General features: G+C 35.3%; 1 protein-coding gene across 2 annotated transcripts; it reads right to left on the reverse strand.

Moving 5' to 3' along the window:
• Positions 1-5,189: 5,189 nt before the first annotated feature.
• Positions 5,190-22,650, reverse strand: LOC125654286 (cannabinoid receptor 1-like). 2 transcript variants are annotated; one of them, XM_048884143.2, is made up of 2 exons: positions 20,955-22,650; positions 5,190-7,044 (listed from the first exon to the last, which is right to left on the reverse strand). In XM_048884143.2, the coding sequence occupies exon 2, from the start codon at positions 6,954-6,956 to the stop codon at positions 5,883-5,885; it is 1,074 nt and encodes a 357-aa protein (XP_048740100.1). In that variant the 5' UTR covers positions 6,957-7,044; positions 20,955-22,650; the 3' UTR covers positions 5,190-5,882. The 2 variants fall into 2 exon arrangements, with proteins under 2 accessions (XP_048740100.1, XP_048740101.1); XM_048884144.2 differs by lacking the exon at positions 20,955-22,650 and adding an exon at positions 9,300-9,392.
• Positions 22,651-22,726: the final 76 nt, after the last annotated feature.

Below are 22,726 nucleotides of genomic sequence, written 5' to 3' on the forward strand. Positions count from 1 at the left end.
AATTATCTATTTTGCAATGCTTATAGGAGTTTTGAGATTGATCACTGTTCGTTTTCTTCACCTTTCATCTAAATAATTTACTACTGTTGTATTTTGTCATTATCAACATAATTTACTACTGATATAGTTTGTCATTATCTACATTATTTACTACTGCTATATTTTGTTATTTTCTACATGATTGACTACTGCTGTCATAACAGGATTGATTGGAGAGCACATTGGGCCTCTACGATTCAACATTATGGAAGGTATTCTGAACGAAGTAACCAATCTAATTCTTGATAACAAAGAGTAAATATGTACCAGTTTTCAATTTTAAAAAGTGACAGTCATTGTTAAAAACATTTGATTATTGATTTTTGTTATGTTGTTATGTTAATTTGATTATTACGGAATTGAAAATGCCACTTGAGGATTCTGAACACTATGCAATCCCTTTTCTGGAATTCAGTCCTGATAAATTTTAAGTTAGCTTTCAGGTGGCATATCCGATGTAAATGTGCAGAGTATGACCAAACATTGCGCTACCGTGACCACGATGACTACCTACTTGGAAATTGCGCGGATCTCTGTAACTAAACCCAATAGGCATTCTTCTTACTACCATACTTCCTTTTCCCTTTCTTTTCTAGCGTCTGTCGGTAAACATAAGGGCTATACTAATACTCGTAATAGATTGACATCATATACTGATTACAAAATGGAGGTAATGATTCTTATGCATTTGAGATCAACCCTTGATTGATTGCATGTCTAAGTTAAAAATCATTTCAGCAAATTGTCAGGGTCTGCATGACTTTAAGAAAAGAAAAGATGTTCTGCAATGATTCAGACAACTACAATGTAACATACTATGTCTTCATGACACACACTTTACTGTAGATATGGAAGAAGACGTAAGAAATGAATGGGGATATGATGTTTACTTTAATTCCCTTTGGGTCTCAATCTAGGGGTATAACTAAATCATTCAACAATGATTTCGAATACAAAGTTCTTAAAAATGACGGTGTGTAATTAAAGTTTTTAAAAATGTAAGTAACAACTCAGGTAATTACCTTGTATTAGATATTAACTTAGGTTATGTACGGGCAACTTTAGCTATAATTTATGGTCCAAATGAAGATGATCCCTCCTTTGATAGAATGTCTCTAAAGTAATTAGTGACTTTGAAAATGATAACAGTATTTTAGTTGGTGATTTTAATTTAGTTTTAGATATAGATAAAGACTATCATAAATACCTTCATATCAATAATCCCGAAGCAAGAGATGAGGTATTAGAAATGAGTTTATCCCACAATTTATCTGATATCTTTAGAGAACTTCATCCTGCAAAAATAAGATATACATGGCGCATACTTTCTCATATCAAACTCAATGCTACAGATGGTACAAGAAAGTGATGCTATATCAAGTTATAAGTCAGATCATTCTTCCGTTTTCATAACTCTTAAACTTGATAGCTTTATACATGGAAAGGGACTGTGTAAATTTAATAATTCTTTGTTGCATGATTTGCAATTTATAAAAACTATTGAGACAATTGAACATGCTAAAGAAAATTATGCACTATCTGTGTGCAGCGGAAATCATCGCCAACATACCAAACTCGGAAATACAATTTACTATCAATGACCAACTTTTTTGAAACTCTTTTGAGGGAAAACCATATCTTACTCAAGCTTTGTCAAAGAAAGGTATTAAAAATTTAGAAGAAAAATATGAAGAAAATTTACAACAAATAAATGATAAAAAGAAGGAATTAGACATTTTTGGAAACCGCAGATTAATGGGCAATATAATTAGATCCAGAGCTAAGTGGACAGATAAAGAAGAAAAGCCCACAAAGTATTTTTTTTAACTTAGAAAACAGACACTATACAAACAAAATAATACCAAAATTAAAAAAGGATGAAGAAAGTTTGGATGAAATTACAAATCAAGAGGCAATTTTGAATGAAATTGAAATTTATTGTAAAAATCTTTATGAAAAGAAAGATGGAAGTGTTGATTCTGATCTTAAGGACATTTTTAATGATATTGAAGTGAAAAATTTCAATGATGCCCAAATAGATACTTCGAAAGGTACATTAACATATACTGAAGCAACACATATTTTAAAAAGTATGGCGAACAATAAAAGCCCAGGTAGTGACGGCTTTACAACAGACTTTTATAAAGTCTTCTGGAGTAAGATAAAGCATTTTTGTTTCTATCCTTAAACTTTGGATACAGTATTGGGAATTTTCAGTAAATCAGAAGCAAAGAATTATCACCTGTAACCCAAAAGAGGGTAAAAGTAAATATTTCCTAAAAACTGGAGACCAATAACGTTATTTAATGTTGCTTATGCAAGGTGAAGATAACGAACAGTGATCAATCTCATAACTTCTACAAGCAATACAAAATAGATAGTTGGGCAAACACGGACCCCTGGACACACCAGAGGTGGGATCAGGTGCCTAGGAGGAGTAAGCTTATAAAATGGATCTGGGTGTATTGTTAAAAGATCAAAATTACATTAGATATCATTATCAGTCCTGATCAAACGGGTTTCATACCAGGCAGATACCTGGGTGAGAATACTAGACTGATTTATGATGTTATGAATTTCAAGGAGGAAAATGACATTCCTGGGGTTCTCTTGATGATTGACTCTGAAAAATCATTGGATGCTGTTTCTTGGAAATTCATTCGTAAATGTCTAGATTTTTTAAACTATTGACCAATCATTCAACCTTGGATTGCAACCTTTCAACACAATATAGAATCTACAGTCACCCTAGCTGGATTCCTTTCAAGATTTTGAAAACCTATTCTATATGTCTCTGAAAGCCACCATAGATGAACTGAACAATGTTAATGCAACCTCTGGATTGTGTTGAATTTCAAAATAAATATAGCTCCAAAAAAGTAATAAACTGTCTTTGTGTCACGTTCCTTGTCAAAGGATTGGAATATGATTTTATGCTATTTTTATTTGACATTACATACCTCCTTTTGTTTCGGATATAGTATGAACAAATATGATTTTGATACTATATTGTGACCTTGATATTGTCCCAAATCTGCATATATGGTATGTTTTAGAATTGACTTCTTTGCATTAATGATCCCATTTGATTTAAACAGTGCAAAAGTTCAGGTAAATTTTCCATTGCCATTATTATAATTTGAAAATATATATTCTAAATATATTGATGTATTTGAAAAGTGCTGAGAGGAACCTCTGACCGTTATATTAATGGTATAGTATCTAAAGGAATGTGGGAAAAGTTCGTTGACGGACTGTTTAATATACACTTGCTTCCAGCACGTTTCATTTATAGGATTTTTATATCTTTCTACTTCATCATTAAAAGATCAGTTTGTGCCCTGTAGGCACCTGCATCTTTTCTCATTAGTAGGGCTCCTTAATATTTGTTCTCAAAATCACACTCTAATTGATCATGAATTGACGTCAAAGGAAATTACCATGTGGTAAGTGTTTGTAAGCTCGCCTGCAGTCAATAAACAGGTAATATTGTTTCCGTGTTTGACCGTAACACTCGTAATTCTTATTTATTTGAGGTGAAATTTCACATCAAAATTATAGTACATACCAATATATAAGCCCTTAAACCAATTACGCACCCACATAAGCAAATTTCAAGGAGTGAATGAGGTAATATTGTACATATTTAAACCCCAGTTATGTCCCCAATGTTGTTTTAAAAAAAATATCAGAATACATAGAAATGTTGCATGTGAGACGTTGACGCGCGTACGTGTGTGTGGTGTGTTTGTATTACATATCATAGTTATTTCGGATTTCAAAGATTTCGGTTGAGCATCACTGAAGAGACATTATTTGTCGAAATGCGCATCTGGTGCATCAAAATTGGTACCGTATAAGTTTTACATTATGACCCCTGGGTCGAGGCCTCTGCTGGTGGACTGTTAGTCCCCGAGGGTCTCTACAGCCCAATAGCTAAGTACCTGGTTTCTAGCTTGAAAATACGGATGTATATTTAATTGCTGTTATAAAATTTAGAAATTCACTTCAAAATTAATGATTATCTCCCTCATGCATAGCTCTTTTCCTTGGACGAATTTGGCTCCACTTTTTTGGCACGCTGTTTTTGGCTATAGTTAGCTCTAAAACTTCATAGTTATTTCGGAGTTCAAAGATTTCGGTTGAGCATCACTGAAGAGACATTATTTGTCGAAATGCGCATCTGGTGCATCAAAATTGGTACCGTATAAGTTTTACATACATTGGAGCCCCTGGTCTCTGCTGTGCTGTCAACCCAGCCCAATATGGGATAGATGAGCCGAGTATCCAGAAAGTCACACCTGGAATACTTAGTTGAATTAGACATGTAATAATGAACCTTGACATTTAAAGGGATGGCAAATGATATAATTAATACTATTATATATATATATATATATATATATATATATATATAATAGTTACTTTTCGCAATGATCGGTAAAAGTATAGGTAAAAAATAAAAATGAAACACGAAGACGTTTAGTAGACTAAACGTCTTCGTGTTTCATTTTTATTTTTTACCTATATATATATATATATATATATATATATATATATATGTGTGTGTGTGTGTGTGTGTGTGTGTGTGTGTGTGTGTGTGTGTGTGTGTTTGTGTGCTATTATGTGTGTACATGTGTCTTGATACAATTAATTAATTTATGACTTCGTACATTTACTAATGCTTCCAATTGCTACATTCAAAACAAATTTTGTACAATTATGACGATTATGTTGATTATATTAAAAGAAGAACGTGTATGTTGTCAAACTTCCTGATCATATTTATTGTGTTAATAAGAATATCTTCGAACCAAATCATATCCAATTATGAATAAGTCAATGCAAAATTTCCTGCATTTCAAAATCATGTTACATATATCAACTGAAATTTAGCTTTGCGTATTGCATCGTTTACATTTGTTGTAAAAGGTAGAAACAGTGAATGCACCTGCTAACAATCCGTGTCATGCAGTTTTCCTCATTTACATAGTTAAAAAATATAACAAACACCAAAAATAAAACAACAACAAACGAAACATATATGAAACATTGTCATGTGTCAGAATAAACCCTGTAACCAGCAGAAATCAATCACAAAGTATTTCAAGATAACAATTTATTCAAAATTTTTACAGAAAAATATACAAATGAATAAATTACTTACATACAGTACATCTAACCAGAGTTCACATAGCGATGTTCAATGCTGATTTACTGCCGAGCTGAATTCATACATGAGAATATGAACTGTCATAAATCGGCTGTTACACCCAAGTGAAACCCCACATGTAAAAGTCGAAATGTAAGTCTATAGACTGCTTCACCAATTCTCATCGAGTGTTTCTAACCACAATATTTACAGTGAAAAAGTGAAAATAACAAACAGTGATTAATTCCATACTTCATATAAAGAATACAAAATTAAGAGAAAGGCAAACACAGACACTCTATTAAAGTATACTAAACTGAAGTTACGAGATACATGTTTCCTAGAGCGTATAGTGTTTTATGACAAAACATGTATCGCCTCATCTTTATATTCAAATCAAACAAACATCGTACTCAACTAAAGCGTCTAGAATCTTTTTAGATCACAGTGTTGTTCATGTACAAAGTATTAAACGCAATATGTGATAAAATCCAGGAGCAATTACACACGAGAAGGTACAACATTTGATATCACTTTTCAAATTCCAATTTGAAACTGGCACTCTTTTCAAGTATCATCCAATATTGCAGATTCTTTGAAAATCATGATCGGCTTTCACGCTCCGCCAATTCTGAAAGGAGTGAGATTGACCAAAGTCAACCGATTGTTACTTAGGTATGTAGGTTTTAATTTACCTGTTCAAACAAAACAGTGCCGATTTTACAATTCCGCGGATATCCACCAGCTTCCACACATATATGATTGGGTTCAACGTAGAATTTATGCAACACAAACCAAACAGTATGCCCCTGAGTCTAGTAGGGAACGTATCACGCCATGAAAGTGTTACAACAAGTGGTCCTGTAAAAATAAGAAGGACCGTGATCAAGAGACCCACCAGGTACAGTGTACTCATAACCTTTTTACGTGTAAGTGTACCAATCTGATTAGAAGCTTCACCGCGCGATCTTATTGGTCTCACTCTGACCTGATGTGGCAGACATGAAAAAACACATGCCTTTTGAGAGGGATGTGGCTCTATCGTGTGAATGTTGATTGTTTCAATTACTTGTAAAGCGTTGGAGTCGCCAGTGGGACTAATTTTCCTGTATGTTTTCAGCATATATACAATAGTAACTAGGTACAAAATCACTGTAGAAAATAGCAGAGACGTGGTTAAAAATCTGATATATATTGTGTATGCCTGATAGTGACCATTATAGACATATGATATTATATCACTGCCAGGTGAAGCCGGGTGTGGCGAAATGAAGATACAGTTGCTTATCAATATAGCTATCCAACCACTTACACATACAAAGTACCTCCGGTTTTGTTGAAAAATTAGAGTGTTCCATTTTTCTTTACAAATGACCAAAAACCTTTGCAAGCTGATCAAAAATGTGTGATAGAGCGAGATATAGAGTCCTGTTGTCGTTAAAAGAACATTCAATACTGCAAAAGCTTTGCTTGTCTGAAAAGCTGGATGAACTGTGCGAAGGATACCAAATATGAATCCCAACCCTACCAAAACATCACTCACACACAATATCAGTACCAAGAAATGGTAAAGGTTAAGTCTAATCTTCTTTTCCTTGACAATAAGAACTAATATACCACTATTGAACACAAGAGTAAGAATTCCAACGAAAAGAAAGAAGGCATTGATAGGTATTGAATAATGGTCTTGTTCAACATGAGGGGAACAGTTGAGGGATATATTTGGTCGACAGTCTCGACTTGTCATTCCATTCACATTTGCCATGTTGTAGGTTCTGTGAAGTTGAGACTCCTTAATTCAGTGCTCCACTGACTACCAGGATCCGTGGAAATTGCAAACTCTCTGTCTCCAACTGAAATGACATTTTAATGAAATTTTATGTGACAATTCCAAACTTTCATGAGAAACTGAAATGAAATTGTTATAATATTTTATAAACATGATAACATGCTGATACGCCAAACTCGTTTATGTTGAAGATGGGTACAACTGTACATGGATTTTATGGATGAAGCCTTCATGCATACCTGGCAAAATTTTCTTGAAGTAAACATAACGAATACTTATCAATCATCTAAATACTATAAACAATATGGAATTTTGAAGAGGACAGACAGACAAGGACCCTTTTGTATCATGCGGTCAAGATTTGATTTTTTCTGCAAATTGATGACACGAGTTTCCCCCACGGCTACCTTTATTGTGTTGAACATTACATCTTAAAGTGTTCACTACCTAACGATGAAAATAAACTTGAACGAAATAGCATTTTTATCAGTGCTGTCTACGGAGCAGGTCGGGGTTCAATTTTTGTCAATTTCGCATATATAAGTGGTAGAGATTAATTGACATCTGAACTGTATGACAAACGGGATGATTTCAGCTTCTCCATCGTCTATTTCCCATATTTATGTAGCAATATTCCATTATCACCTGCATATGGTGTTTATATCTCTGAATTGATTCGATACGCAAGATGTTGTTCTGTGTATAGTCAGTTTTTAAATCGAGGCAAGCTACTGAAAAACAAGTTGATGGTACAGGGGTTTCAACAGTCTCGATTGAAGTCAGCATTTTGTAAATTATATGGTTGTTATAACGATCTAGTTCGTCAATTAAACCTGTCATTGGGTTAAATGCTGTCTGAGATGTTTCATACCGATTGTTAAGCCGTTTTTGGCACACTGATTTTGACTACGGATAACTTCATTTACCTGATCAGGATATATGGCTCACGGCGGGTGTGACCGGTCAACAGGGGATGCTTACTCCTCTTAGGCACCTGGTACCACCTCTGGTGTGTCCAGGGATCCGTGTTTGCCCCACTATCTATTTTGATTTGCTTATAGTAGTTATGAGATTGATCACTGTTCGTTATCTTCACCTTTCATCAAAAGTATGATACCACCTTTCCCCCTCCCACTGCAATGAAAAGTACCCCTTTTCCTGAAATTATATCCTTAAAAATACGGAGGTACGGAATGAAAAGGTGAAGGAAATGTTTTTCTCACATAGAATCTTCAATAAATTTACCTCGTAAATATACGAAGTCATGTCATCTAAAAAAGAAATACAGTTCGTGTCTATAGACTTTCAAACAAACTGTTGAAAGATCTGATCACCAAAGACGATGAAAATATTGTCAATGAGAAACTCCAGCATACTTTTTATGTCAATCACTAATCTGACATTATGTAAAGAAAAAAATGTTCCAAAATGGGATTAATGCGTTCACATATTTACAAAATATGCATAGAATTCCTTCCCATAGCGAAACACTTGGAATTCAAAGAGATGGAACATCACATTTGTTACTATAAAAAAGTTCAAGATCAACATTACCTAAGAAGTTTGTGTTTTCTGGTTTATTTTAGAAACTTTGTCAACATGATATGCTTGATCATAAACAGTTTTCAAAATATAAACAACTTTAAAGTAACTTCAAAAGTTCTAACTGCTGTTTGATAAAACTGTATACAGGCAAGTTACTTTTCTGTGGTAAATTGAAGTCATCAGAGACACTCAGTATGCAGAGGAAAAAACTGCACAAAAGTTTGATTATCTGTAAAAATGGAAATGCTTTGAATTGCTTTATAAAGTCGGACCAGAGAATATATATGTATTGTTTTCCGAAGGACCCAAACTTTCAGAAAATTTGGATGCGCCTAAGTTGAAAAGATACGGTTTTGAACCCTCTAATGGCGCGTAACCTATGTGAATGGAATTGACTTTTTATTATTATCATTATACAAAATTTAGAAAGCGCTAAATATAATATAAAATTACTCTAAAGCGCTGTACATAAAACACCGATGGACATAAGAGTATAAAACTTACTTAATAAATACTAGAGCTTAAAGTGCAAGTTAAAAAAACGTTTAAGAATATACATATAACTTTAAAAGGACTAGTAATGTTCACATGTAAAATTGCTGTGTTGTCCATTGTAATAAGGTCAATTTAAAAATGAGCAATTCTAAATAAACACTAAGAAGAATCTGGGTAAGCAATGGTAAAAAGGTAAGTTTTTGATAACTTTTTAAAACGAATAAAATTCCTCTCAGATCTCAGGTCTTGGGGTAGATTGTTCCACAGTGTAGCACTCACCACGTCGAACCGTCTGTGCCCATATGTCTTTGTATGTGCAAGTGACTGCACCAGAAACATAGATTTTCTACAAGGTGTGTAAAATGTTGACAAGTTCTTGTAAATGCAAGGTGAAGATAACGGTGATCAATCTCATAACTCCTACAAGCAATACAAAATAGATGGTTGGGCAAACACGGACCCCTGGATATACAAGAGGTGGGATCAGGTGCCTAGGAGGAGCAAGCATCCCCTGTTGACCGGTCACACCCGCCGTGAGCCCTATATCCTGATCAGGTAAACGGAGTTATCCGCAGTCAAAATCAGTGTGCCAAGAACGGCTTAACAATCGGTATGAAACACGTCAGACAGCATTTGACCCAATGCGAGGTTGTATTGACGAACTAGATCGTTATAACGACCATAGAATTTGCGAAATGCTGACTTCAATCGAGACTGTTGAAATCCCTGTACCATCAACTTGTTTGTCAGTAGCTTACCTCGATTTAAAAACTGACTATACCCAGAACAAGCTCTTGCATATCGAATCAGTTGAGATATATAGACACCATATGCAGGTGATAATGGAATATTGCTACATAAATGTGGGAAGTTGACGATGGAGAAGCTGAAATCATCCCGTTTGTCATACAGTTGAGTTGTAATGGCGATGTTCCATTTAAAGCTATAAAAGTCCGTAGCAGCTGTTTGTACTGGATTCGTTGTTCTACAGGGAGCCAATGTAAATTTACTAACATGGGTGTTATGTGGTCATATTTTTTTTATACGTGTAATGATCCTGGCGGCAGTGTTTTGAATCCTTTGGAGTCTAGTCAAGGAACTGGTACTTATACCGTACAGTAAGGCATTGCCATAATCCAAACTAGAGATCACAAGTGAACATATAAGGGTCTTACAAGCACTCTCCGATATTAACGGTCATATTCGGCCAATATTACGTAGTTGATAGTAATACGATTTATGCGATGCTTCGAACCTGGTGGTCCATATTTAGCATAAAATCGAAAAAGATTCCTAGGTTTTTTCACACATTATGAAACGTTAATTTTGGTTCCGTCAAAGTTGATGCTGAATTCATTAAAATAATTAACCCTGTGTTTTACTGCGAAGACAATAAGCTCCGCGTTTTCTTGATTTAACTTTAGGAAGCTGGAATGCATCCAAGAACTAATATCAGATAGGCAAATTTGCAAACGAGATGTTATGTTAATCCAGTTGCTGGTAAGTGTTATTGCCATATATAATTGAGTATCATCTGCATAGCACTGTAAACTATGTTTACGGCATATATCACAAATTGGCTTAGCAAACAGGCTGTATAGCTTTGGTCCGAGGACCTACCCCTAAGGAACACCAAATTCCAGATGAAAGTCTCTGGATTCTGACCAACCTATACCAATGCGTTAATATCGATCACTGAGGTATGACCGTATCCATGACAAAGCCACACCGCACTTGAAGGCTCTTTTTGCATTTAATATTAATTCAGAGAGTGCTTATTGATATGGAATAAAAGAATTTCATATTATATGAAATGATGAAACAATGGATATGATTCAAACACGTAGCATCGTGTTTGGTTTTGTATTTTTTAAAAATGTAGGCAGTGTTAACATTTTAGCAGTTTAACTCGTACTTTCACACAACTACATGATTAGATGTATATCACTTATTCATGAAATTATACTAGTCTGTATCAAACTTATCCGTCCTTCTGGTTACTTAAGATAAAATATAGCGATATTAGAAGATCTTATAAGTTGTAATGATTGATTTTGATTTATTCAGAAATACCAGAGATAGTGATGAATCAGCATAAGCAGAGCCGTCATCATTAATCTTTAACAACACCAGAAACATCAGACTTCTCGTTATTTGCTATCAGTAAAAAAATGAAAAGGAAAGAAAACGAACAGTGATCAATCTCACAACTCCTATTAGGAATACACAATTAAGATTCAAGGTGAAGATAACGAACAGTGATCAATCTCATGATTCCCACAAGCAATACAAAATAGTTAGTTGGACGAACATGGACCCCATGACATTTAAAACATCATGTAGAAAGATGTGGGCCTCGTACAGGCATGGGACATTGCTTTTCAAAGAATGAACCAGAGAAGAGGTTAAATTCACAATGGCCTATATTTCTGCAGTTAATCCCCTTACACAGGAAGTTGGGGGTAGGATACCATTTCACAAAGTAACTTAAACAAACGGTGTACATGTTATTAAATTATTTTGTATGTTGTTTTGTTGCATTTATGATAAGTACAATATTTTCTTCGTTCGATTTTATGCAAAAACATTTTAAAATGTACATTTTGTCAAATATTTTAGAGTTCTGAAAGAGCGAAGGTCGTTAAAGCCGAATATGAAATTTATCTATTTCCAAGTTATAATACAATGGATGCAGATAATTTCAGAAGTAATTTTTAAAAAATAGGCACATGTCATTGGTTTTCGAAAAAAAGTGGGAGTTTATTTCACAATATTGTCTGAAAAGTATTGTTAAACACATTCTAGCCTCTAAATCGTGTGTGTGTGTGGGTGGGTTGGGGGGGATGAGGGGTGGGGGGGGGGGGTGAGGGGTGGGGTGGGGGGTGGTCAGGGTTGATCATTCAGTTCAATTTATCAATATTTTTATGTTTTCACTACAATCACAGTTTTTTTTAAGCTGAGGAGCTCTCTTTAGGTCTAACTTTGTACGTAAAGTGAACGTTGTATATAATCCTAAAAAGGGAGAATACCACGTTTTGCTACGAACCTCATGAGTATTTTTGTGGACATTTCAAATATGCAATGCAGGTCAAGCTGTGCAATATTAGTTGATTTACAGAATGAAAGGTGAAGATAACGACGAATGATCAATCTCATAATTCCTATACAAAATATAGATTAGAGAGTTGGGCAAACACGGATCCTTGGATATACAAGAGCTGGGGTTATGTGCCTAGGGACAGTAAGCATCCCCTGCCGACTGGTCACACGTGCCCTTAACCCTATATCATTCAAGTAAGTGGAGTAATTCCTAGCCAGATTCAGTGTACCAAAAGATGTCCAACAACCGGCACGAATCATTCCAAACAGTGCTCGACCCAATGACAGGCTCTATGGGCAAACCAGATCGCCACAACGATCGCAGAACCTGCGAAATGATGACCTTAAACGAGATCCTCGAAACACCGCAATATTCAACTTGTACAATACACGAAAAAGGTACGTTGCCAAAAACGGAAGGGATAGTTGCTACATGCCTGGAAAACTATATCTCCAAGTTAGTTTCTCTCTGGTACTTCTAATAAAATCCACATATAAACATTAGTACTGATAAATATCAACACACTTTATGCAATATGGAATGCCCGAATAAAATTTGCAGTTATCTGCAACTGCCTCGAACTATGAAGATTGCTACTCATCTGTGTTATGCCGAAGAAGATGAAAACTCATTTTTATGAGGTATCCAGTTTGGTAAAATAATTCAGATAGGCAGGTTTTATCTACATTGAAAGATTAATCTTTAGCATATCACCAAGACCATCACTGGAATGACCCATTTTACGAAACATAACAACGGCATCTTGATTGCCTTTGATGTCTTCACAGACAATAGAAGTAACTTTTAAACATGTAAGGAAGAAAACAACGAGGATCAAAATTACACAAACATGATGGCTTCCCCTTTTAAACTTTTCTTCACAATATACATCATTTTAAAGTTTAAGTCAATGTATTTTCGGTGGATTTGACCTCTAATATAATCGCAATAAATGTTTGTTTTCCAATATTCTTGTATAGATAATCAATTATTACTCATATATTTGCTTGCAAGCGCAAAATACATGTGTCCTGTGTACGTTACCTTTAAATCACTCTACGCTTGTTACAACAAAACAATCAGGTAATGAATGAACTCAACATATTCCGTTTTATTTTTCGTGCCGAGTTTTAGGAATATTTGGTTAGTTATGACAATGTATTTTCGTTTTTCACGAATCCTATCTGAGCAAGATAACCATCTTCAAATTGATGTTCAAAATGTTTGTTTTACAATGTAGTAGTGATTTACATGTAACTGTGCATAGGAATGAGGTAACAGACGAAACGCACTCCCACACAGAAAGAGAAAAACACACAGACAGACACACACTGAAACGTCGGTGATTTTTTATTACCTAACATGTTGCTAAAATTTTGCTGATTTATTTTTATCTTACAATGTAAAAGTTAGATATCACTAATCCTACACCAGAACGAATTAAATCCTTAAACTGAGAATTATCTTCCTTTATATAGGGTTACTTTTGTTTGACGGCCATGTATTAATAAAATCCGCAAACGTTTTAATCACACTTGATAAAAAGCTAATGAAACCAAATTGCTAAATGGTCCTATATGTGAAACTCCAAACAAATTCATACAAAAAAGTCCTTTCCACAGGACTACAATGACATATTTTGATTTCAAACAAGAAATGCAATGTTTTGTATACTTTAGACGTTTTAATCTTCAAAACTTGACGACATCTAATGCGAAATTAAATAAATATGATAATCATTCATGAAATTAAAGCATTCTTTTTCTTAAAAAAGAACAACATTATTTGATTACTTTACCCAATTAAACGTAGCAATGCGAAATTAAATAAAGATGATAATCATTCATGAAATTAAAGCATTCTTTTTCTTAAAATAAGAAGAACATTATTTGATTACCTTACCCATTTAAAGGTAGCAACATCCGCACGCATGCATTATTTTATGACGAGTTGTTTCCCGATTATCAGTAAGTATAGTGGTGGACAGTCGATATTTATACTGCTGCAGTCATACAGAGTCAATATTATAATGAACCGGAATTGCTGACAATTCGGCGATGAAATTGTCATTTTTGCAGTATGTCTACAAGTTTGAGACAATCTAAACAGCTTAAGAAGAGGCTAATGTAACTTCGTAAAACAGAGAGACATGTAAAGTATTAAAACTTGGGATTTGATCCTTTTGTAAATAGTAATGATATCTAAATAAAGATGTTCACAACTATGGCATATCAAACATTGCAATATTTGATCTTTTCCATTTGTATTCTATATTTTCCATTTGTATTGTATAATTTTACATTTGCATTGTATAATTTTCCATTTGTATTGTATAATTTTCCATTTGTATTCTATATATTCCATTTGCATTGCATAATTTTTCATTTGTATATTGTATCCAGGGAATGTTTAGTTTGATTTGTTACGAAGAATTTCATTAGTTAACGTCACTGATGTACCACATCTCTAGACTTGCTTAGCACACAGGGCTGCATCGTCGCAAACCACTCACGCTCGAATAGAAGCACCCGTGGGTAACCGACGATGACAGGGCCGTAGCAATGACGGTTCTTTATCGTGCCAACGCCTGTGCAGCGATACGGAATATCTGTTTTTAAGGTCATTACGGAGAGAACCGTGATTCTCACTTTTAAATGCCGAGTGTTTGGCAAAGGAGCAATCACTGTCTTTATGTCTTAGCTACTGAGCTACCGCGACCAGGTCCCGGACTAGTTATTTTTAAAAATACGTAGCTAACTCTAGTAATGGCGACCCCCCGATCATTTGAAAAAAAAGAACTGTCCAGAAAAGCATGCACATTTTTATTTAGTCAGAATTCAGTAGATTCGGGGGACTTAATTCGGCCCTTGGGTCCCCACCAATTGTTAACATCGAGTTTGGTTTGTTACAACTATTCAATGGATTAATCTTAAGTTATCGTTTATCGAATTTGGTAATGCGCGAGATGCTGAAGAGGTAAAGTTCAGTAGCCACGTTTCGCAGGAATGTACTGTATTTGCTAAGTGTAATGGCGTAACCCCCTCCATTAATTGATCGTTTTTATGCGAAAAAAATAATCGGGGGGTCGCCATCACTAGAGCTAGCTACGTATTTTTAAAAATAATTAGTCCAGGACCTGGTCACGGTAGCTCAGTAATATATCGCTTTATGCGTCTAATGTGATCAGCATATTCAAACTAGTCTCCTATTTAACCACTGGCTGATCTAGATAATTCTGAACGAAAGGATGAAGTAAACTGCTGGATGTCTGAGGACTGTCTTAAGATCCCTAGTGAGTCCAGTGCAAAGTCTTGGTGGGGGAGGGGGGTTGCAGGGATAGGGCGAAGTCAGTGGTGGATTTAAGGGGACACAGCCGGCGCCCCCTCCCTCCTCAAAATTTCCAATTTTAAGGTAAATCTTGGTATCTTGTTTAGAAAAATGTATTAAACAATAAAAGAAGCAATAATTTCTTCCATTCCCGGAGAAATAAATGACAAAATCTTTTGATTTCTTGAAGTACTTTATAGAGAGAGCTTAATTTTTCCAGAAACCCTTAAAATTTGCGTCATTTGACTAATTTCACTTTATTAAAAATGACATATTTCAATCTGTAAAATCCAGGAGCTTCCGGGGACTTCACCCTCTGGACCCCTACCAGGGCTTCGTCCTGGGCCCACTGGGGGCCGCCTTGAGTCTACTGACAAACAAGATGATGGTGCGGGGGTTTCAACAGTCTCGTTTAAAGTCAACATTTCGCAAATTATATGGTCGTTATAACAATCTAGTTTGCCAATACTGTCTGGTATGTTTCATACCAATTGTTAGGCCGTTCGCAAGATATCTGCCTTACGACAGGTGTGACCATTTATGGCAATTTTCAGCTAATTATCATTACTTGCCAAGTTCCATATTAAAATTCTTAATATATCCTAAGGATATAAAAATATGGTAATACAACCAATTAAAATAATTGTCTACTTTACACGGTACAGATGTTCAACATTTTCTGAAAATGAACATCTCAAATGGTACGCCATGTTTACCGACGTAAAACATGATTTATCATCCAACAGTCGCAAATGATACATTAGACTGTATATTTCACCATATCATGGTGTCTGAAATTTTTCATATCGATTGTTAGGCCGTTCTTAGGACACTGATTTTGACTATGGATAACTCCGTTTACCTGATCGATTGCTTACTCCTCCTAGACTCCTGATCCCACCTCTAGTATATCCAGGGATCCATGTTTGCCCAACTTTCTATTTTGTAATGCTTATGAGAGTTATGATATTGATCAATCTTCGTCATATTCGCCTTTCGTCAATATAAATGCATGTAGTTATTCTCAACTTCATTTAATGCGCGTGTTGTTTGAGCCCAAGTCTTCAAAATACTAATCGTGCTCAATTTTTTATCCGCAAGATTTTTATTATCCACTAACAATCATGTTTGAGACTACGTAATGTTATCCAAATCATTTTGAAATCTTTTAAGGTAATTTTACCGATCCCCATGTCTATTGTAGCGATTTTCATTCCTGCTTATAACTTTTGACAACTACATATATCTACGAATATATTTCAATGATAAAATTACTAACTTTCATTAAGCCTCACAAAAGCAGTGTCCAGTATTAATTCAACGCATGAGAATGATCAATTGTCACAAATCAGCTGTGAAATTCAACGATAAAAAATCTGCCAAAATTTTGTAGAGTACTTAAAGAATGCTTGTAGAGTGGTTGTAGAGTATGTATTACAAATCAAAAATGTCTAAATAAATGTGTGAACAAGTTGCTTTCAGAAAGGACTGCAATATGTGGACGAGAGACATGCGTTTCTAACAGAAACTTCATATTCTAGGTTGAAATCGAAATGTGTTGTAAAATGAAAGGTAAAGATAACGAACAGTGATCAATCTAATAACTCCTATAAGCAATACAAAATAGAGAGTTGGGCAAACCGGGGCCCCTGGATATACCAGAGGTAGGATCAGGTGCCTAGGAGGAGTAAACATCCCCTGTCATATAAATAAACATCCCCTGTCGACCGGTTACACTCGCCGTGAATTTTATTGCTAAAGCTGTAATGATATATATACCTAATGGGTATTTAAATTTTGTAGCTTTTTAATTAAGAGGTAATTTTTATATTTGATTTGAACCTTAACGTTCACATTCAATAGGGTACACAATGTGATCTAGATAATAATGTTCCGAGTTTCCTACCTTCATTCAATGATAGAAAATTTAAGAAAAAGTATTGATACTTACAAGGTTTAATGTCATTTTAGCTTTAAAAGTTGAGTGCAACATCACAAATGATTTACATTTTATGATATGAACAACAAAACATCACTTCCTTCGACGAGCGTTTCTGAGGTTCTCTATGTTGTCATATAACTTTGTCTACAAGCGGAAAAAGGAAAGTGTGCATTATTTAATAGATGAAGAAAAAAAACTAAATAACAATGAAGAATTTTATTTTTTGTAATACTGTATTTGTTATAACATTTCATAATCCATTAATGTTAACGTTGAATAACGTCAATTTGAGCACATTCGAAAGACACTGATATTCAAACTTGAATCAACAAAGTTAATAACGCGTGTGACCACCATTTGCATTCACGCATGCTTGACAACGGCTCCTCATTGATGCCACTAAAGTGTTCAGAAATGCTTGAGGGATGTTGTTCAAGATGTTGGTTAAAGCCTGGCCTAAATCAGTCAATGTCACTTGTCACAATATGTACATAGTCACTTATTTTGTCCCTAATTGTGTGCCATAACCTGTTTGAGAGAGTATATATATTTAGGCGAGAGTGAGGTCACGTGATTTGTAAAACCAATTCTATAGGGTGTGTCAGTTCAGTACGAGTCGTCAAGAAGGTGTGCCCTTCAAACGAGAGCGCTTAAGCCATGTCTGTGTGGACCTGTGTGGTCATATAAATGACCTGTGTGGTCATAGAACAGTCCTGTGTGGTGGTGCTATTCTGGGTGTTGATGGTGCCGTTTTTTCTGTGTGAAATCCTGTGTGGAATGATAGTAAGTGTGTTTCTGCGATAATTTACTCTGTGCAAATATTTTGTATATATGCACAATTACATATATTCTTTTCGTTAATCTTATGCTGTTATAGAGTTAAGCTGTATTTGTATATGTAGAAATCCCGACTGCAACCCGACCATGACCAATTATTATAGGCGACCTCTGATATATACTCATTGAGGCTATTCACGTAATCCATGTAGTGGTTCTGTCTGCTTGTACTGCATGTGAATGTTCCTGTACTCCTAGTATTGTCAAACTCTACTTCTACTATATGTACCAGCGTATTATACCTGGATGAGGCATAATGAGAAATCTCTGAAATGCGTGTTACAACTACGGATACCAAGTGGTGACATAAACAACATGTACAAGTATCCTTACCATGTGTGCGCATCTTATTGTGAACTAATGAATCATTGAAAGTTCTATTTACCTGTATGCTGGTCGGGGTTTTCATGAAATAGACTGTCTAACTTAAAGCGAAGTATATTGTTTTATTGTCATGTGTTATGCAATTTGAGTGTGTGCGTTTTGAGTGCTAGTGAGAGTGTAGAGTGTGAATGGTTTTGTTTGTGTCTTTTCTGTGTGAATAAAGTTATTTCTTGTTTGTGTTTCTTTTCCATATGTCAATGTTCAATTTGAAGACGAGGAGTTTTTCCTATCTCGAGTCAAAATTGTGACATCACTGGCTGATTTGGTAAATGGCGTAGACGTCATTCCATTTCATCCCAGACGTGCTCGATCGGCGATAAATCGGGGAAAACAGCTGGCCAAAGGCAAGACATCGACATTCTGTTGAACAAAAATGTCCCTGACTACACGTGCAACATGTGGCCTTGCGTTGTCTTGCTGCAGAGTGATGTGATTTTGCTGTTTCTGTATGAAGGATATCACATGGCGCTGAATAATTTCGTCTCGATAGAGTACGCCGGTGAGATTTCCATTGACAATTTATAGAGGGGTACTTCCACATGCTGTTATTCCACCCCACACCATAACGCTACTTCCACCGAATTATCGACGTTGCACAACACAAGCGTCCTGGTACCGCTCCCTAACGCGACGATACACTCTACAATGGCCTATCCAAATGAAATCTGGATTCATCAGTGAACAGAATATTGGCCCAGTCCTGTATTCTGAATCATAGATGTCGTCTGCACCACGCTAGTCTAGCGATATGATGACGTTGAGGCAGTATTGGGCACACCGCTGGACGTCTTGGTCTGATGTTGTGCAAACACACACGACTATGCACAGTTCTTGGACTGATTGGTCGAAGTCCAGGAATGATACGAGCAATCAAACTTACTGTCTGGAAACGATTTATCAGGTGCACAAATCTAACGTGGTTGTCCTGTCGACGCGACGTCACACGTGGACGCCCAGAACGTGGTCGATCCCGAGTGTTACTAAATTGTTGGAAAGATCTCCATAATGACTGGATGGTGTTCCGATTAACTCCAAAGTGTCTTGCAACGATATTTTGTGCCATTCCAGCTTGAAACATCCCAACAGCACGATTACGTTGGTTTTCAATGAGTCGTAGCATGACAGAAGGGTAAATGTTGCCAAAATAAAGTGCTTTCCTTAACAAATAGTGTCCAAACAAACCTTTTACACGTCTTACTCCAAACAGTATTGGCCAGTAAAACTCGTGCGTAAGAACACTCTAATAAAGAACATGTGTTCACTATCCATGAAAAGTCCGTGCATATGAGTCAGGTACTATCCGATATCTTTCAAAAACATCACCTTTATCGATTCTTTAGATTTTATAAATATAAACAATAAATGTAGAAAAATTATACTAAATTTTTCAATGCAGTTTCCTTTTCCCGCTAGTATACAAGTTTAAAAATTAGATCACTTAATGTAAATCATTTTCTTCTTCTTCTTTTTTTGTTAAAATATAAAACACAAAAATCGTTTTTTACACACCCTAAAGATCAGTTTTTAAAAATTCTCTTGATAATTGTTCATGAAACATTGCCAAATTCGATAAACATGTATTTGTGTTTGTGTAAGGTTACTCGCCACCTCCAAATATTTTGTATACGGTCACATGCTACCTTGTTTGGGTTCCAATAAATAAAGGTTGCGTCATGAAACCCAGTGATGGTAACAATTGCGGAACTGTTACGATTGCAAACTCCAGTGCAATCAGATCATCACTCGGTCTTATCCGTCAAGGTGAGATGAAAAAAAAAAACACCACACCGTGACTTCACGGGAAAGGGCGGATGATGTTCTGATTGGCTCGGGTAAAAACGTATAAGCACAAGCTGCCTTTTCCCCTTAGCATGTTACTGGATAGAGTAAATGTTCTACCTAATCGCAATCTGTATTCCCTAAGAAAATATTAACAAAGCTTCAAAACTTATCATGCCACAACATATGCTACAAGTGATATAAATCAAATGTGAATTCTTAAAAAAAAATATCTAAAGAACTTTTAGTAAATTTGGAATCGGAATTTTTTCCCCCTCAAATCAACTACATCAAAACGTATGACTTTTCAACATTTTACACGACCATTCCTCACAATAAATCAAATATACTTTTTGACGTCATAGACAATTGCTTCTTCAATAAAGATGGAAAAAAGAAACATTCATATCTACATATGTAGTGATCAGTCATTCAAACATTACTCTGTTAAATGCCACTCTGATTCCAAGTACCTCGCATTAGGTCAAATGCTGTCTGACGTGTTTCATACCGATTTTTAAGCCGTTCTTGGAACACTGATTTGACTGCGGATAACTCCGTTTACCTGATCAGGATATGGGGCTCACGGTGGGTGTGACCGGTCAACAGGGGATGCTTACTCCTCCTAGGCACCTGATCCCACCTCTGGTGTGTCCAGGGGTCCGTGTTTGCCCAACTATCTATTTTGTATTGCTTGTAGGAGTTATGAGATTGATCACTGTTCGTTATCTTCACCTTGCACTCTGAAGTTGAAATAAAGATATACTGTAGTTGATAGTCTTTGGTAATTAGATCTTCCAACAGTCTGTTGGAATTCCCATGGGCACGAGTTGTGCTCCTTGGCTACAATATAGCTGACCTGTTTTTGTATTCTTATAAAGCAGATTTTATTCAAAAGCTTCTTCATGAGAATAAAACTGTCTTGCTGTGGCCTTCAACTCGATATTTAGCTATGTCAACGACGTATAATCTGTTAACAATAATCATTTTCATTCATATGTCGATTCGAAATATCTCTATGAAATCGAAAAATAAGGCACCACTGAATCTTCCACATCTTCTCCGACTTATATATCTTGCTAACTCGAAATATGTCCATAGATGGAGATGGAAAATTGCTGCATACTTTTTCATTCACCTTAGCATGAATTAAAAGAGAAATGCAGTGCTTTCACAACTGGGAATACACTTTGTTGTGTTAATATCAGGGTCAAAACCTTAAGTGAACTTAGTCTGATGTGGTGCTAGCCCGTATACAGGTAAATCTGAATGGTGTTTAAGTCATATCACAAATGTATACAATATAAAGAGAACCTTTGAAACACTATTGCTATTAACTCTAAAAACTTTAATACAGTTAAATCTCAGTTGTTTACAAGTCATATCCCACATAAATAAGGAATACAATTCTAACACTCCCCCTCATCAATACACTGCATTATTCCTATGGCAAAGAGAAGTGTTCTAATAAAAAAAATCAACTTTTTTTTTAGAATTTTTTCATCTTGAAACTATCTAACTCAAGTATCGCCGATTCATTTCACTCTGAACATTATTAAAATTTACCAAAATTATAAGAAAATTGCTAAAAAGATAAAGCATTTGCAATGTTTAAATGTTGCCAAGCTATCAATAGAAAGATTATTCAAAATGATTTCTAACAAAAACAAAATTTTATATTCGCATGAAATGCTAATCCTCATTTATACACCTGGATATCATAAACTGACATGGCAAACACCAATTTAATTGAAGTTTGACTTCTAAATCTGCTCTACTACTATATGCCCTGGCCATATTCTGAATGGGACAAAAAAATGCATCATTAATTGCTTTGAAACTGAGTTAAACACCAAAATAGGAATTAGTGAGGTCAAGGTCATAGGGAAGATCAAGGTAATGAAATTATACCGCATTTGAATAGCTACCACTAATGTATCAGTGTAAGAGTTTTCATAAAATGATTGTCAATAGTTGCTTTGAAATTGACCTAAACACCACAATAGAAAATAGTGAGGTCAAGGTCACAAGGAAGTTCAAGTCATATAACAATACCACAACTGAATTGCTACCTCTAATATGTATCAGTGTAAGAGTTTTGATAAACATATTGTCAATAACTAGTTGCTTTCAAACTGAGCTAAATATCAAAGATAGAAAAGTGAGGTCAAGGTCACAGGAAAGGTCAAGGTAAAAATAAACACTGATGCAGATGAATAGATAATACCAATATGTACCAATATGTATCTGTAGAGTTCGATGGAAATATCTTAAATAGTTTCTTTGAAACTGAGCTAAACACAGAGCTAAAAGCAAAAAGGACGGAGGACGGACATG

This window comes from Ostrea edulis, chromosome 7 (assembly GCF_947568905.1).
Source record: "Ostrea edulis chromosome 7, xbOstEdul1.1, whole genome shotgun sequence".
NCBI classification, from domain to species: domain Eukaryota; kingdom Metazoa; phylum Mollusca; class Bivalvia; order Ostreida; family Ostreidae; genus Ostrea; species Ostrea edulis.